The 15,703-nt window shown below is 48.1% G+C and overlaps 1 protein-coding gene across 2 annotated transcripts in view; it reads left to right on the top strand.

Annotated features, from left to right (window-relative positions):
* The window catches only part of dscamb (Down syndrome cell adhesion molecule b), a 148,390-nt gene that overhangs the window by 104,823 nt on the left and 27,864 nt on the right, over positions 1 to 15,703 (top strand). For both annotated transcript variants that reach the window (XM_048981463.1, XM_048981464.1), the window contains 4 exons: positions 1,015 to 1,290; positions 3,749 to 4,027; positions 4,170 to 4,289; positions 6,555 to 6,734. In XM_048981463.1, coding sequence (XP_048837420.1) covers positions 1,015 to 1,290; positions 3,749 to 4,027; positions 4,170 to 4,289; positions 6,555 to 6,734 — 855 coding nt within the window. The remainder of the gene's footprint in view (positions 1 to 1,014; positions 1,291 to 3,748; positions 4,028 to 4,169; positions 4,290 to 6,554; positions 6,735 to 15,703) is intronic.

Raw genomic sequence — 15,703 nt, 5'->3', positions numbered from 1 at the left:
CTGGCATTGGGTAAGCAGAGCCAGACCAGAGCCCCCCAGAAATTTAACTGCCCCCTCCCAATGTCTCCTTGATTTTCATTGACTTGGATTGATGTCCGTCATAGAGTGCTCTTCCCAAAACACATGTATATGACTATAATTTTAGTAGTATCCAGATCATAGCCATAGTCACTGTGTATATTAAGAATATATATTTTTTATTATTATTTTGTGCCACCACTGCACCAGACCAGTGTTAATATATTTTCATCAGAATTATTTCTAGTGTAATAGTGACCACTCACATCGTCGCACTTGCAGGAGTGCATGAGTACATTTGAAGCACACCCTACATTCCAATTGCTTCATCATTCCCAGTTACAAATACAGTTACAAAAAATGCAATGGAAGGGCGGCTTGCAGTTGTGTCTCTCACATGCCTTCATGTGCCTTATATCAGTGAATCAAGGGTAGATATTATGGACCAAAATCCATCCATCTCCAGAACTTTCCACGATCACCTCCAGATCGTCGTCTGAAGATATTTTGTTTTGTTTTTTTTGTTCAGCTTCGGTAGCTGATGCGAAATATTGTATAGCTTCATACAGTATATAATGTAATTTTCATAAATTGGGAAAAACACCTAAATATGATCTACGAAAGCTCTGAAATATTACATAATACTCATTTCAAATGAATAGCATTTTTTTTCCATTTTCCCTCCAGAAATACTACTTATTTAATCACTTTTCCATACATATATGGTAGGTTCTGTATTTGACAATATATTGACTTTACAGAACGCAGTGGCTTATTGCTGCCTAACTAATGTAAGATTCCGGTTTGTATCATGACAGGTGACATATTAACCTTTATTCTGCAGCTTTTGCATCCTAGTATTTTTTTTTTACAGAGTCCACCAGGAGGTCTAAAGGAAAACCGAATCTTGCTTGTCTGTCGAGCCTGACACAGCTTGCTTATGGACTCCACATCCTCATAATCATTTTAAAGAGTGTTTCTCTTTTCCTGTTTCAGGGCCTGCCAGCATCCGCCCAATGAAAAACCTCACAGCCATAGCTGGGCGGGACACCTACATCCACTGCCGTGTCATTGGCTACCCGTACTACTCCATCAAGTGGTACAAGAACTCCAACCTGCTGCCCTTCAATCACCGGCAGCGGGCCTTTGAGAACAACGGCACGCTGAAGCTGTCCGACGTGCAGAAGGACGTGGATGAGGGCGAGTACACCTGTTACGTGCTGGTGAAGCCCCGACTGGAAACCAGTCAGAGCGTCTACGTCACCGTCAAAGGTGAGCCTTGCTTCCTTTTCTTTACATATTAGTCTCCTCTTGCAGTACAAAACCATGTGGTTTACAATAAATCTCTGTGTGAAAATTGCCCAAAGAGTGATTGTATGTCCTGTGTTCTGGGGAGTAGTGATCTACTCCAGGCCCCCTGACAAAATGTCTCCTTGGGGCCCCCTGACAAAATGTCACCTTGGGACCCCCTGACAAAATGTCTCCTTGGGACCCCCTGACAAAATGTCTCCTTGGGGCCCCCTGACAAAATGTCTCCTTGGGCCCCCCTGACAAAATGTCTCCTTGGGCCCCCCTGACAAAATGTCTCCTTGGGACCCCCTGACAAAATGTCTCCTTGGGGCCCCCTGACAAAATGTCACCTTGGTGCCCCCTGACAAAATGTCTCCTTGGGGCCCCCTGACAAAATGTCTCCTTGGGGCCCCCTGACAAAATGTCTCCTTGGGACCCCCTGACAAAATGTCTCCTTGGGCCCCCCTGACAAAATGTCTCCTTGGGGCCCCCGGACAAAATGTCACCTTGGGGCCCCCTGACAAAATGTCACCTTGGGACCCCCTGACAAAATGTCTCCTTGGGGCCCCCTGACAAAATGTCTCCTTGGGCCCCCCTGACAAAATGTCACCTTGGGACCCCCTGACAAAATGTCTCCTTGGGACCCCCTGACAAAATGTCTCCTTGGGGCCCCCTGACAAAATGTCACCTTGGGACCCCCTGACAAAATGTCTCCTTGGGGCCCCCGGACAAAATGTCTCCTTGGGGCCCCCTGACAAAATGTCACCTTGGGGCCCCCTGACAAAATGTCTCCTTGGGGCCCCTGACAAAATGTCACCTTGGGACCCCCTGACAAAATGTCTTCATACATTATATAATTTTTATTAATAATAAAAATAATAAAAAAAATTTATATGTTCTTTTCATTTACTTGGCTTATTAGACATTGTGCCAGTTCCAAACACCTGTCCGTTACTTAGAGCGCAAGTTCCTCAGAATCCGTGCAGTTTCATCGGAATAACTCACAATACAAACAATAAAATACAAATAACACAGGATTAGTGAACACTAGCCCTTTCCGCATGGCATAAATGCACTTCTTCTTTTAGATCATCAGGATACTGCCATGAATGATGGTCCTTCTCCTTCTCTCTCTCTCTCCCCCTCTCTCTCTCACTCTTTCTCTCCCTCTTCCTCTCTCTTTTTTCACATATGAGACGGCGAGAGCACAGGGAAACCGCGCCATGTCTCTATCACGACCGGGCCTGTTAATTAGCTCTGCTGATGCTTACAATTCTGAAGCAGTTTAGGAAATCCCTCGAGTCCATTATCCCTACTTTGTTGTGAATTAAATATGTGCTGGAGAACTACTTATTACATTGTTATTTTAACTCAGTGGTTTGCAAAAAAAAAAAGCCTGATTTTCCCACTGGTTGTAGAGTGTCTGGATAGCAGGCAGATAAAATCTGTGCCGGCCGTAGATCTTTAAGTGGTATTTATTATTCCTTCTCATTCTCGTTTGCCGTCCTGTCTGGGTTAGTGCGTGGAATGATGGCAGAAAGCAACCTGAAGCAGTTTTAATGAGCTCTAATCTTTCAAAAATTTGTGCCAAGTGAATTTTTTTTGATTAGGGCTAATTGAAGAGCAAATTTCCAAAACTCACTCTGTCAATTTTTTAATGTTTGTGAAATGAAACCACCTAAAGTCAGGCTTCTTCATCGTATATCACTGTATTGGGAACCAAAATGTACTCAGTCCTCATGGAATCCAATGATGAACATTCTTTAAATTCCCAAAACTCACTAAGTACATATGTTCCATGTTGCCATATTTTGACTTTATGACGGACATTCCAATTCCATTCTGTTATTCCACTTTCAGTACAATATTCAATAAATTACATGAGATATTCAGCACTTTATAATAAAATAGCCTTTATGTTAATATTTTTGCCCAACTGTAAGCTAGGCATGTTTAAGGTAGGATAGCCTAGGCTATGATGTTTGTTAGGTTAATTGTACTAAATGTATTAAAATGTATTTTCACTTACGAAATTTTTGCCTTAGGTTTATCAGAACGTAACCTAATCGTAACCCGAGGAGCGTTGGTATATAATTGCTGTATAAGGAGATGCATTTGCTTTCGTACATGTAACTTTGTACTTGTAACTTTGTACGCATGCAACATACTGACCATTGACACAAGAATCATTAACATTAAAGTTGACAATGTAACTTCACTATTAATGTGAAGCAGTTTAGTACACACTGTTTTTTTGTGTGATGTCTTGTATCACAAATATTGTAACAATGCTGGTAATATGATTTATAAATGGTTGGCCACCCACATGGCAGCTGTGTCTAATGAAAAATCAGCACTGATCAGAATAGCAGCAACCACTGATCTTATGCTTTGCTTATTTGAAACATGTCACTGCTCCTCTCTCCTCCACCCCAATTAGTGCCCCCCTTCATCCAGCCCTTCGAGTTCCCACGCTTCTCCATTGGCCAGCGGGTCTTCATCCCCTGCGTGGTGGTGTCCGGAGACCTGCCCATCTTCATCACCTGGCAGAAAGACGGCCGGCCAATCCCGGCCAGCCTGGGCGTCACCATCGACAACATCGACTTCACCAGCTCGCTGCGCATCTCCAACCTCTCGCTCATGCACAACGGCAACTATACCTGCATCGCCCGCAACGACGCTGCCGCTGTGGAGCACCAGAGCCAGCTCATCGTCCGAGGTGAGCGCCGTCATCAACCCTATCAGCACGGCTTCTCCAGTCTGCACCAGCAGAATGCAGTGCCCGCAAAGCAGCAAAATAACATTACTTTTGCCGTGAAAATCACCTGATGTGTTTACTTTTTCCTTTCATTCTTCCTTAGTTCCTCCAAGGTTCGTGGTGCAACCGAGAGACCAGGACGGAATTTACGGAAAAGCCGTGATCCTGAACTGCTCAGCAGAAGGCTACCCTGTCCCGACGATAGTGTGGAAGTACTCCAAAGGTAGGTAAATCCTAGAACGGTTCTCTTCTCCCTGATACAGGTCTAATTTCCATCCCAACTAACCGAGGATGGGGGTGTTTTTGGAGTAACGATATATCGCTGGCGAAGGATGTGCGGCTGGTTGGTTTCTCCTGGAGGAACTTGACTGTCTACAGAAAGCAGAGGGACTTACCAGAGCCTTGACTTGTAGAAGTTGATGGGTTGACCTAATTTCGTTGAACGCCCCGTGAACCGGCTGACGTTTCATTGAGTGCCGGCCAGGGAACAAACGGAAGAGCTCAGCACATCTCTGGTTTGGGCTCACACTGTGCCCGGGGTATTCCTAAATGAAGCACGGAGCGTATCAGTGCTGAAGAAGGAGCCTAGTTTTGTGTTTAGCCTGATTCTGATTCTGACTGGAGTTTATCGTCACGGAAGACCGAAGGGATGTAGAGGTTTCACCCACCCTCGAGTGGGCACGGAGAAAGTGGGGTTGTCCGTCACGTTTCTGCTAGGACCGTGTGCTACAACAGCATCGTTTCAAAGGGCTCCCATCTGTTTGAGTCAATGTCGTGAGTTTGCGCAAAGCTTCCAGCCTATGGATGGAAATGAACAATGGATCAGGAGCTTGAAGGGGGAGCAGGGCCCGTGATCAGAGTAAGAAGGACAAACATAGAATGGAGTCTAATATAAGGGCACTCATACCTCTCCTTCACAAAATATTAGCTGGTTCCCTGGGACTCAGGGCCATGACGACCGGCCACATACCTTGCAGGTAGATGCTGGGTCACTTGTCCTTCCCTGTCCTCTGCACTAGGGCCGTGTGGCAAATGAGAGACAGAACTAAGAAAAGAGTCCTATGTTACACTTCAATGCTCTCCTACTGCGACTTCAGGGGGTAATTTGTGCCGGTAGAGAACAAAGTTCTGGCCATGATATTTGGTCGCTAGCCATTTAGCAGAGACAGACCACCCAGAGGTTTCAGTCCACTCCAGTTTCTCACAGGCACCGTGAGAAACAGCTACGATTAGGACCTCACAGCTTAGTAGCACAGCGTTGACCACGACGGAAGCCAGTTCTGAAGATTGCTGGTACTGCTTGCTTACAGAAATACTCTCTGATTTTTGTTCACTGTTGATACACTGAATATATTGCACATTTCTCACTTGTACAGTATTGTACAGTATGTCCCTTGAGCTCAGGGAGTGTTTTAGCTCATTGAGTATTTAATTGCGCGGTGGCACAGTGGGTAGCATTGTAGCCTCACAAATGGGTAAACACTCAGTAGGGTACATGGCTTAACGGGAATACGAACTGCACAATATGCACACATTTCAGGAATGTTTGGCCTACAGCGATGGGTTCGCTCCATGAGCCAACCATCACAGGTTGTTAACATGTTGGTAACTTCTTGAGAAGTTACCCGCGTAAGTGCATTCAGAGCCAAGGATGACTGAATAGCTATTGTTTTGTACACTGTAATGGATGAATAAGCATGTGCACATTCCCATTACTTATAAAGCACAAGAACTGTAAACAAAAACTAAGATACTAATATCTAAATGGAAAAAAAACTGAAGTACAGTGAGCCCAGTGGTTGCTGCCTCACACCTCCGGGGCTTTTGATTTGATTCCTACCCCGACTCTGTGTCTGTTCCTGGAACTTGCATTTCTTCATATGCAGGGCCACCTTCTCATGGGTTTTCTCCAGTTACCTCCTGCAGAGCATGCGCCCTATAATGGACTGGCATCCTCTTCTGGGTGTCCCCCTACCCCATGTCCTGTGTATCCTGTGATAGGCTCCAGGCTCTCGGTGATCCCATACTGCAGTGTCTCAAACCCGGCCCTCGGGGACCCACAGCCGGTCCACGTTTTTGCTCCCTCAGAGCTCCCCCCGCCAGAGAGTCCATATTTTTGCTCCCCGGGTGCTGGGAGGGAGTAAAAAACATAAGCAGTCTGGGAGTCCCAGAGGACCGGCTTAGGAAACACTGCTCTTCAGGATCAGCAGTTATAGAAGGAGGTTTAACAGCTGCAAATACTACTTAGCTTTTTCATTTACTATGTCATAATACAGGAAATGCAGCTAAATATACATTTAATGATATCTCTGCTTTTATATCGATGTAGGTAAGATGTAGGTAGGATTATAGGTAATGAAGTTGAAGGCAGAAGAGCAAATACTTTCTAAAGTACTTATAAGATATTTGCCAGCGAGATTGTGGACTCAACAGGTCCAGCGCTGCTGACACGTCCCCCGTGGTGCCCCTCCCACCTTCCCAAACCCAGGTGCCGGCGTGCCCCAGTTCCAGCCCATTGCCCTGAACTCGGGCTTCCGGATCCAGCTGCTCGTGAACGGCTCGCTGCTCATCAAGCACGTGCTGGAGGAAGACAGCGGCTACTACCTGTGCAAGGTCAGCAACGACGTGGGAGCCGACGTCAGCAAGTCCATGTACCTCAACGTGAAAAGTAAGGCTCGCCTTCTGCACCATGTGGTCGTGGAGGGGGTGGGGGAGGGGGAGGGGGGGTTACCTCAGTTCATAGGCAGCATCCTTCCAGAACCAGCATTTTACTTAAAGATGGGTAAAGGTGGAGAAGCCGTTAGTTTTCATCTATCACAGCCTTCCGGGCAACACTCTAGTGATTTACACCAGCAGTGTGAACCTTGTGCAAAACATTGAATGTCTTCCTGTCGCACATCAAGCAGATTTTGTGAAGATCTTGTCTGCTGTGTGAGATCTTTTAGTAAAGATGACATCCGGCATTTCTTACAAGTTTAAAGGAAGCTGTTTCTCAGCCATCTGGCTTTTTCCCTATACAGTAGTAATATGGAATAGACTTCAGGACTCAGTGCCTGTGATTGGCTCAAATCCTGTTTCTACCAGAGTGATGTCACCACTGGGCCCTTGCTACGAACCCTTAATGACTCCAAGGATTGGCTGACCCTGCTCTCTAGCCTTCGGTTGTATGTCGTTTTGGACAAAAAGTATCTGTTAAATTAATATATAAGATTGCAACAAAATGATTGTAGTATTTTGCACTTAGGTACAGTATAGGTGTACCAGCAGTACCAGACATATTATTATGTTACGGACTGGGTTTATTAAGTAATGACAGCCTTCACCCAGGAATGGGGTTTTGCAGGAGTCAGAAAGGGGGCAAAAGTTGAGTCCCCCCCCCAGCCCAGCCAGTGACCCCTGTGTGGCAGCATTTTTGCCTGGTCGAGTCCCGCAGGCCCTGAACTGTGCATGTACCTGTTCGGCACCCAAGGACTTAATCTGCCCTCCATTAGACCCTGAACACTTCGTTTAAGCTGGGACTGCCATGTGGAAATGTGAACACCCATGTGCGGTGGAGTCTCTCTCTCTCTCGCTTCATCTCTCTCTCCTTCACCTGCTTCATCCCCCCCCCCGCCCTGCCCCCTCTATGTATGCATGCCGTCGTCGTGACCTGCGCTTTATCCCGCCTCCCCGTTCCATTGGCTGGCAGCCGGTGTGATTGGGGCGCGCCTGCCAATGAGGATGAGCGGGTGCATGCGCGCCACGCGTCCTTCTTGTCAATGTCTCCTTTCTTTGAGTTGCTGGGGTAAAGCATGGATTCATGGGGATTCCCGTTTTTGGGGAAGGAATTTCCATAAATGAGAGTATTAATGCAATATTAAGATCTCATAGTTCAGGCCTTTGTCATTACCATTATCAGCTAGCCGCAAACGCTTTCTTCAGGTGTATAGCCATTATTGTAGATTTCCTCTCCTCTCCTCTCCCCTCCTCTCCTCTTTTTTCTCCTACTTTTTCTACATAACATTAGCTGCTCCTGTGGCGCTGCTGCTGTCCTTGTTGCTTTTTAAGTGCTTTCAGGCAATTACCTTTCAAAGGATGCTATATAAAATAAAAAGGATAGAGCTGAATATGGGGCTGTTTTTAGAAAATCAACGTCAGCATTGTTCTAATTCGTATAGAGGAATGAGAGATGAGGCAGGAAATGTGCTTTTATTTTAGCTCTGGTCTCCCATCGTCATGGATGCGAATTTTACTTTGTGATTTACTGATGACGCTGTTGTAGGTCAGGTCGTCGAGAGCGCCCCCTGTCTCCGGGCTGGGGAATACACGTAAAGGATTAAAAAGGCCGGGCTGACCTGTTTTAATCAGGCAGCCGCACAGCAGATGACATTGGTGCCTCTAATTGCTTTTTTGGTCACAGATCAAATCGGTGGAAGTATTGATCGTGGGTGTGACTCAGCTAGACGGGGATCGTTCTGTTATTTCCGGAGAGTGGGGGGGGGGGGGGGGCTGGGAGGGTTGAGGTGGGGAGGGTCACAGGCTAGGCCAGCAAACAAGAAACTCTGTTTTTTTTTTTTCGGTCCTTTATCCAATCAGCTTACTGGGCCCCCACATACAGAAACACACAGGACGTGGTGGCCTGCCATAGTCCCGCCCAGCCCTCCAGTCATCCGGGGAATCCGCCTTATTGTTCCTCCCCCCGCCGCCCCCCCATACCCAGATTTGTCAAGCAGCATTAATCAAACCCCGGCATAATTTGCGCTTTTCTGCTGAGTCCGGTTCTGTTGGCACCACGCAGCATGCGTTTGGCCCCCTCCTCAACACTGCCCCCCCCCACATCCTCATTTGATCATGTTTAGATGTTGGGGGCTTATTTCCCTGCGCTGTTCTTATCAAGCCAGTGCAGGAGCAGCCCCCACTGAGCTGTGATTCGTCTGCGCCAACGTGGCCCCCGCCTGGCTCTGCGACACAGGGACACACACACACACACACACACACACACACACACACACACACGCATGCACACAGACAAACACCAGCCTGCATGCTAATATAGTAGTAAACCCACATTTATGGTAAAATGTACACGTCAGATCAATTCATATTTAGTGTGATGCATATACAGACACAGACACTAATGCACTGCCACTTGCAGACCTATATTCATATACACACAGAACAGCACTTGACTAACTCACAGGCATGCAGTCTCTCATGCTAACCTTCCCGCTGTCGTTTCAGTGCTAACCCCATTCAGGCAACGGAGACACTGACACACAGCCGACACTAACTGGGGCACAGTGCCTCCTAGTGGGGCCCGCCAAAATACATCGTTTTTAAGCGCCTGCAGCCCCGAGCCAGGAGTGGGCCGCTTGCGCGGTAAAGTGAAGGACCTCTTAAAAGGAGAACTGGGCCATCCAGTTTTCAGCACACGGTGACATTTCCTGCAAATCGCCTTCAGCCTTTTTTTTCATTTGTTGCTTGTAGGGAGCTAGTTATCCCTAGCTAACTAGTTTACCCGTACATGTAATTGGTCTTGCTTAAATCCTTCCACACCAAAAATCTGAGTTGATAAACGGAGATGTCATCTATTTGGAGACAGGCACAGAGGAGGACAGCCCTGCCTTTTCCATAGAAAAGCCTCTGGGGGCCTCAGAGATGAGCCCTTCCCCAGTGCTACCACCCGCTGCTGCCAGTCGCTCTGTTTTTCAGCCAAGAGATGCACCCCCGTCCCCAGTGTGTTAGAACCTCCTCCCCAGGCCTGACGTGTTGTTTGTGGAGGAACTCCTTCAGCCCCTTGGGAGGGCGCCCATGTTGAATATAACAAGGCTCAGTCTCCTCCCATGGGGATCCACCCTGGATTAGGGTATCTGTGTGTGCATGTACATGTGTGTGTTTGTTAGCTGCAGGCTGCGATGCAGTAACATCGCGGAAATAGTATGAGTTCACAGCAGAGGCTGAGGGTTCGTGTTTCCAAAAGCAGATTTAGGCTGAGTGCCTCGCTTTTTAATTACTAGCACATTTCTGTTCTGGGGGCAGTGCGGTGGCTTAATGTGTAGCAGTGTTGACTCACACCTCCGGAGTCGGAGGTTCATATTCTGCCCCTACCCCGTTTGCGTAGTCCGCTCTCCCTGGGGCGTGTGGATTTCCAGTGGCTACCCTGCTTTCCGCCTGCAGTCCAAAGGCATGTAGGTGAACTGGCATTGCCCATAGTGCCCAGTCTGCGTTCCCGTCTCCGGCCCTAAGCTGTGTATGACCCCTGTGACACGGTACTGGTTGGAGGATAGGAATGAAGCCAAGCTCTCAAGTTCCATCAAAAGTTTGGAGTGAGATTTCATTAAGGGCAACACATGCGCCTCACGGTCATTGCGTGAGACTTGAGAGCCCTGCCTACAGTCTTCATCAGATCGTGTGAACTGGTTGAAACGTGTGTGTGTCTCGCGGTCAATGAACGTAGCTCTGAAACATCAACTTCAGGATCCATCCATATATCCATCATCCATCCATCCATCCATCCATCATCCATCCATCCATTTTCTGCCGCTTATCCAAGATCAGGTCACGGGGGTAGCAGTCTAAGCAGGGAATGTGCTTCAGTAAATTCAGCAAAATAGTGAAGGTTATGTTGAAGCCAATGCACAGGCTGATTGGCAGTCTGCGTTAATATTGTTTTTCTCAATTGTCAATTAAACTAGGAAATACCAATGCTGATAATTCTGCATACCCATTACAAAAATATTGCATGGTTATACTGTATTGTGTTTATTTTATTGTATTTGTAATATATGTTTACCTGTGAAAAAATAAATAAATAAATAAATAACTATCCCACACCATATGAAACTAATTGTGGCGCCCCTGATGGCAGTGTTTGGTACTGCAAGGCTGTCCAACAGGCAGAGCTAAAATTAAGCCGTACCTGAAGAAGGAGTTTAGCTCGCTGTGTTCTGGAACAGCAGCAGAAGAAAGTGTGTATGTTTTTTTTTGTTTTTCCAGCACTCTGATTGGTCGCCTCTTCGACCTATCCCAGGCAGCCTCTGCTGAGTACGCTCCAGCTGAGCCCAATTGTGCAGCAAAGGGAATTATTTTTGTATAGCGAGCGACTCCATCCGACCAGTCATTTCCGTGGCCCCTAAATGCTATTTATTCCAGTGGCCAGGCACCGTGGGATGGGCGCTACTGTAGGGACGGATCTTGTCTCTCTGGCGAGCCCCCGGCAGGGACCTAGACCACGTCTGCAGTGTGGCCTACATTCCCGGGCAGCCCGCAGCATGGTGACAAAACAGAGGGTGACACACGCTCACTGCGAGCACAGTGCTCACACGCCTCCAGTGCTGTGACACAGAGACGCAGCCGCACTGGAGCTGGGCTGCTAGCCAGAGACCAAACAGAGAACCAAACGCTGAGATCTTACATTTAGTCATTATAACGCAAAAATGTATACTGTTATTATTTTTAGCAATAATTTTAGCATAATAGTATTACGGATCTTCATGTTTTGGCATGGTACAAGGAAATCACTGAAGCTAATCGTGGCTGTATGAATTCAGTTTTAATCTGTTGATTTTCATATAGCACTTTTCCCAATGCACTTAAACGGGGTAAACTTAAGCAGAACAAAGTCATAGATTGACATATTGTGCTCATTATATAATATATATAGTAGTAGACATTTGAGTTGACAGCAAGCCAGATGTGGAAGAGACGAAATCAGAACTTCCATGGAGATTTGCCATCCATCAATCCATCTGTACATCCACACTGCTTCCATATTGCAAAGGAGGGAAAAAAAGGTGACCAATGGGGGATCTTCTGGTGTGACTGTGCCCTTGGTGTGGACCCAGCTAAGATCTTTCCTCTCATGTTCATATGATGTTCGACCTGGGAACCCACAGGCATCCAGGCACAGAAGAAGGATAGAAGCCCAGTGTGATGGTCTCTGTTTGCCTGAGAAATGCACAGTGGTTCAAGGTTGAAGGGCGCAACAGAAAAGATTGTTTTTCGCCCGGTTCCGGCGGCCCGGTTCCGGCGGCCCGGTTCGACCACGAGCGTGGCTAATTCAGAGCGACGGTTTCGGCTGCAGTCAAACCGAATCCATCAGCCACTCCCACGCATGATGCAGGCTTGGGTGTGTGTGTGTGTGTGGGGGGGGGGGGGGGGAGGCGGTACTACACGCAGAACAGCAAGTGTGAAAATGCGAGTGCAATTCCACATGGCGACCCAACCGCCTGGAACGTCCCCAGTGCTGCGAGTGTTTTGCCGCAAGGCGCCTCTTGGAAAAGGTGTGATCCGGACAGGGGTGAGGTCGGCTTGGGCTGAGCTGGTTCGGGTGGGGAGCTGTCCGGAGCAGTGGGATCCAGAGGCACCGTGTGAAGACGCATTCTCTCACTACTTCCACACTGCATAGCTGGAATGAAAATTTGCAGGTGGAAACCAATGAGAAAAGAGTATGGATGAGGGGAGTGGCAATGAAAGGGTGGTGGGGAGGGGGGGAAATGTCCCAGAATTCCCTTTAGCAAATGTCTCAGGTGTACCACAGTAAGGAGTAAGGAGCCCCTCCCTTTCCAAGGGGACCTGGGATGAATATGGCTCTTCAGTGATGAACAGCTGTAACGTTCCTGTGTTCTTCTCCATTCCCTGTTCACTCCCAAGCCAATTGATTTAATTTGTTTAGGTATGAAGGGGACACTCAAGCCCTCTTATGCTGATGCACATGTCCTGTTCCTTGCAGGAAGTGTTTTTTAACCCGGGTGCCCCATGTAATGGGGAGGAGGAGGGGCACGGTGGGGCGTGGCTAAGTTATGTGGCAAGACGACTTAGTCACCTATTCCTTGTTCTTCCCTGTATGATCCTCTTTTGGGGTCTCCCAGACCCCAGTAAACACACTCAGACCCTGTTCCCTCGTCACAGCTGTCGCCTGTCTGTGACCCCCCCCCGCTGTTTTATTTTGGTGGGTGTGTTTCTCGCACCCTTAACCCCCAGTCCACTCTTTCATTTTCTTTCCTCTCTGCCACTCCCTTCTCCTCCAGCCCATCCCAATGTCATGTGACTCATTTCCTAACACCCAATATAAATAAGTGCTACCGCTCTCCAGTAAAAAATAATCATCTCATAAGGCATTTAATTGCGCTTATTTCAGCCCCTTTCAGAGTGTCTAGATCTTGCATGAAATGCACTGGCCGGCAAGCGCAGGGATTCCTGCAGCCCTTCACGTGCGTTATTATTATTTTTTTTAATAGCGAGTGGGCAGCCTGGTTCTGCAGCTCCTGCACATCTGCGCTTGTCATTCATCAGGAGATCGCATTTCATGCCTTTTAACCCCAGAACCGCTTTGCTTAAAAGTGAACTTATTCGCCTGAGTGGGCGGGAAATAAAAACCATTAGTGTCCCAGCATGCACTGCCAGCTGCATCCCCCGCGCCCCCCCTCCCCCAACCCCGGGGTCTCGTTTGTCTGCTTGCGTGTGTTTGTGCCCATGGAACAGCATCTCCAGTGTATTTCTGCCTCATTTCAACCTGTCAATACTTCAATTAGAGGCAGGCTAAGGGCCCTTGGGGTGTATGTGGTGGGGGGTTATATTTTGCATGTTCCGTTCTGCGGGATTTGTGGTCTTCCAGTGCTGCATTACGGTCCCGTCCTCCCCCCGCGCTCGGGTGACCCGTTAATTAAAAAGGCAGCAAGATAAGCCACTCTCGTTTTCATGCCCGCGCTGATTTCACTCTCTCCCCTCTTGCCCACAGTCCCCCCCCCCCCTGTGATTTGCCGATTTGCCAGGGAAGGTGTTTGGCTAAGGCCCCGTACATGTTTTCCTGGGTCGCGCTTCCTTCTTTAAAGGTGGGGGGGATGTAACCCCTCAGCCACTGGCCCACGGGCCCCTCACCATCCCCCGGTGGGGGAACAGGAGGTGACAGGAGAGATGAACAGCAAGTAGATCATGTGAGACAAGCTCCCCCGGATCTGAGTCTCTCTCTCTCTCTCTCTCTCTCTCCCTCGGAGTCTCATTATGCGGGACCATAATTTTGCTGCATATTAAAAAAATACATCAGCTAAGCAATTATGGAATTATAAAGAAGACTTTGCTAGCCTGGGGGGCGCTTCAGTGCAGCCCTACGCACACACAGATTAAATTGTACTGCGCTCTCACCGCTTCCAGGACCATTTTGGCAGAGGCGCCCAGCCATTATCAGAGGGGATTCTGGGTAGCGAAAGGCACATTATTGATCACACTTGCCGTCCAGGGCCTAGCAAGGCCCCACGTGGGGGTGGCATGTGCCTCCATGCCCTGCTAGCATCTCGTGCAAATTTGGCTTTGCGTATTTTATTAGCATGGCGACGTGGAGGTGCTCCGTTCCCGTCGGCACACGTGTGGGGAAATCAAGCGCCGCACCAGCGTCGCTTTGGTGCTGTCTTTCCTCCAGCTGCGTCTCCATGGCCCCCGTGGCCCCCATATTCCCCCCGAAGCATGAGGACCCGTCTCCGGGGAACGGGAACAAGATGACGCTAACGGTGTCGCCTCAGATCCCTTTTGAAAGTACGCCACAAATGTGAACGATCACATTTAAGGAGAGAAAAAAAAAAAAAGCTGAAGGTTGTTTTTTCTTCCCCCCTCGCTTAGAATTCCTAGTTGTCATGCAAAATAAATCAACGCTCCCTTTCCGTGCCGCCGTTTGAAACAGCTTTAGAGTGAATAAGAGATGAAGCTTAAATGTTCGCAGCCCCTAGTCTGACACATCCAATCACATCACGGCGCTGTCAGCCTCGTGAGAAGGCCCGGCTCCTCCATGCCGGCTCCGCCATGCTTTTAACCGGCTGCCTCAAAAAGACTGAGCGCCCGTCTATGAAGGTGTGCATGTGTGTGTGTGTGTATGTGTGTGTGTGTGTGTGTATATGGGGGGGGGTGGTTCTCTTAATAAAAGCTCCTTGTTCTACCAATCATATGCTACAGGCTCAGTCACATTTAGACGCCAATGCTTGTCAGCTCAGCTGAGGATGAGCTTTCACCCGTATTGCGTTGAGTTCCAATGCAATTGTACATTTTTTACGTATGACTAGGAGTATGATTTTAATTAATGTCACGGGTTTACAGCGTGTAGCAGGTGTGTGTCAGTAAGAATTATATTCACATTCCTTTATTTAGCAGACGGTTTTATCCAAAGTGAGATACAATTGAGGAAGCAAAGTCAGCGAGGCCCTGGAAGAATTGGAGGGAGGAGCCTTGTTCAGGGGCCCAACGGGGACAACCCTCTGTCAACCATGGGACTTGATCCAACAACCTTCCGTTCATTGGTAGAGTGTTCTAACCCACAGAGTCAAATACCTATTATGCATGATAACCATACAGGCAGCACTCGGGGTTGTGGCCGTCAAGACGTGGGAGGTGGTTCTGCAGGTGTGTTCCGATTCGCCCTGGAAGAGGGCAGCTAGCGGCTGGCGGGACTCACCGCTGCTCTAAAGCATTTCTGTGTGTGAGAGATTGGGCTGCTTTTTGGAGAAGAATAGCGGGTGAACGTCCACCACAAGGCCAGGCAGAGGTTCTGGAAGGCAGAGCTTAATATAACAAATGATTTTCTGACACAGCCAAACGCAGAATGGAGTCAACGCCCTTCAATACTTGCTTTAACCGGAAAAACACTTTGTGGAAGATCTTCTGCAATACTCC

Source organism: Brienomyrus brachyistius, chromosome 17, assembly GCF_023856365.1.
Source record: "Brienomyrus brachyistius isolate T26 chromosome 17, BBRACH_0.4, whole genome shotgun sequence".
Classification (NCBI taxonomy): domain Eukaryota; kingdom Metazoa; phylum Chordata; class Actinopteri; order Osteoglossiformes; family Mormyridae; genus Brienomyrus; species Brienomyrus brachyistius.
The sequence above is the reverse complement of the archived record's forward strand: the minus strand, read 5'-3'. Positions and strand labels throughout refer to the sequence as shown.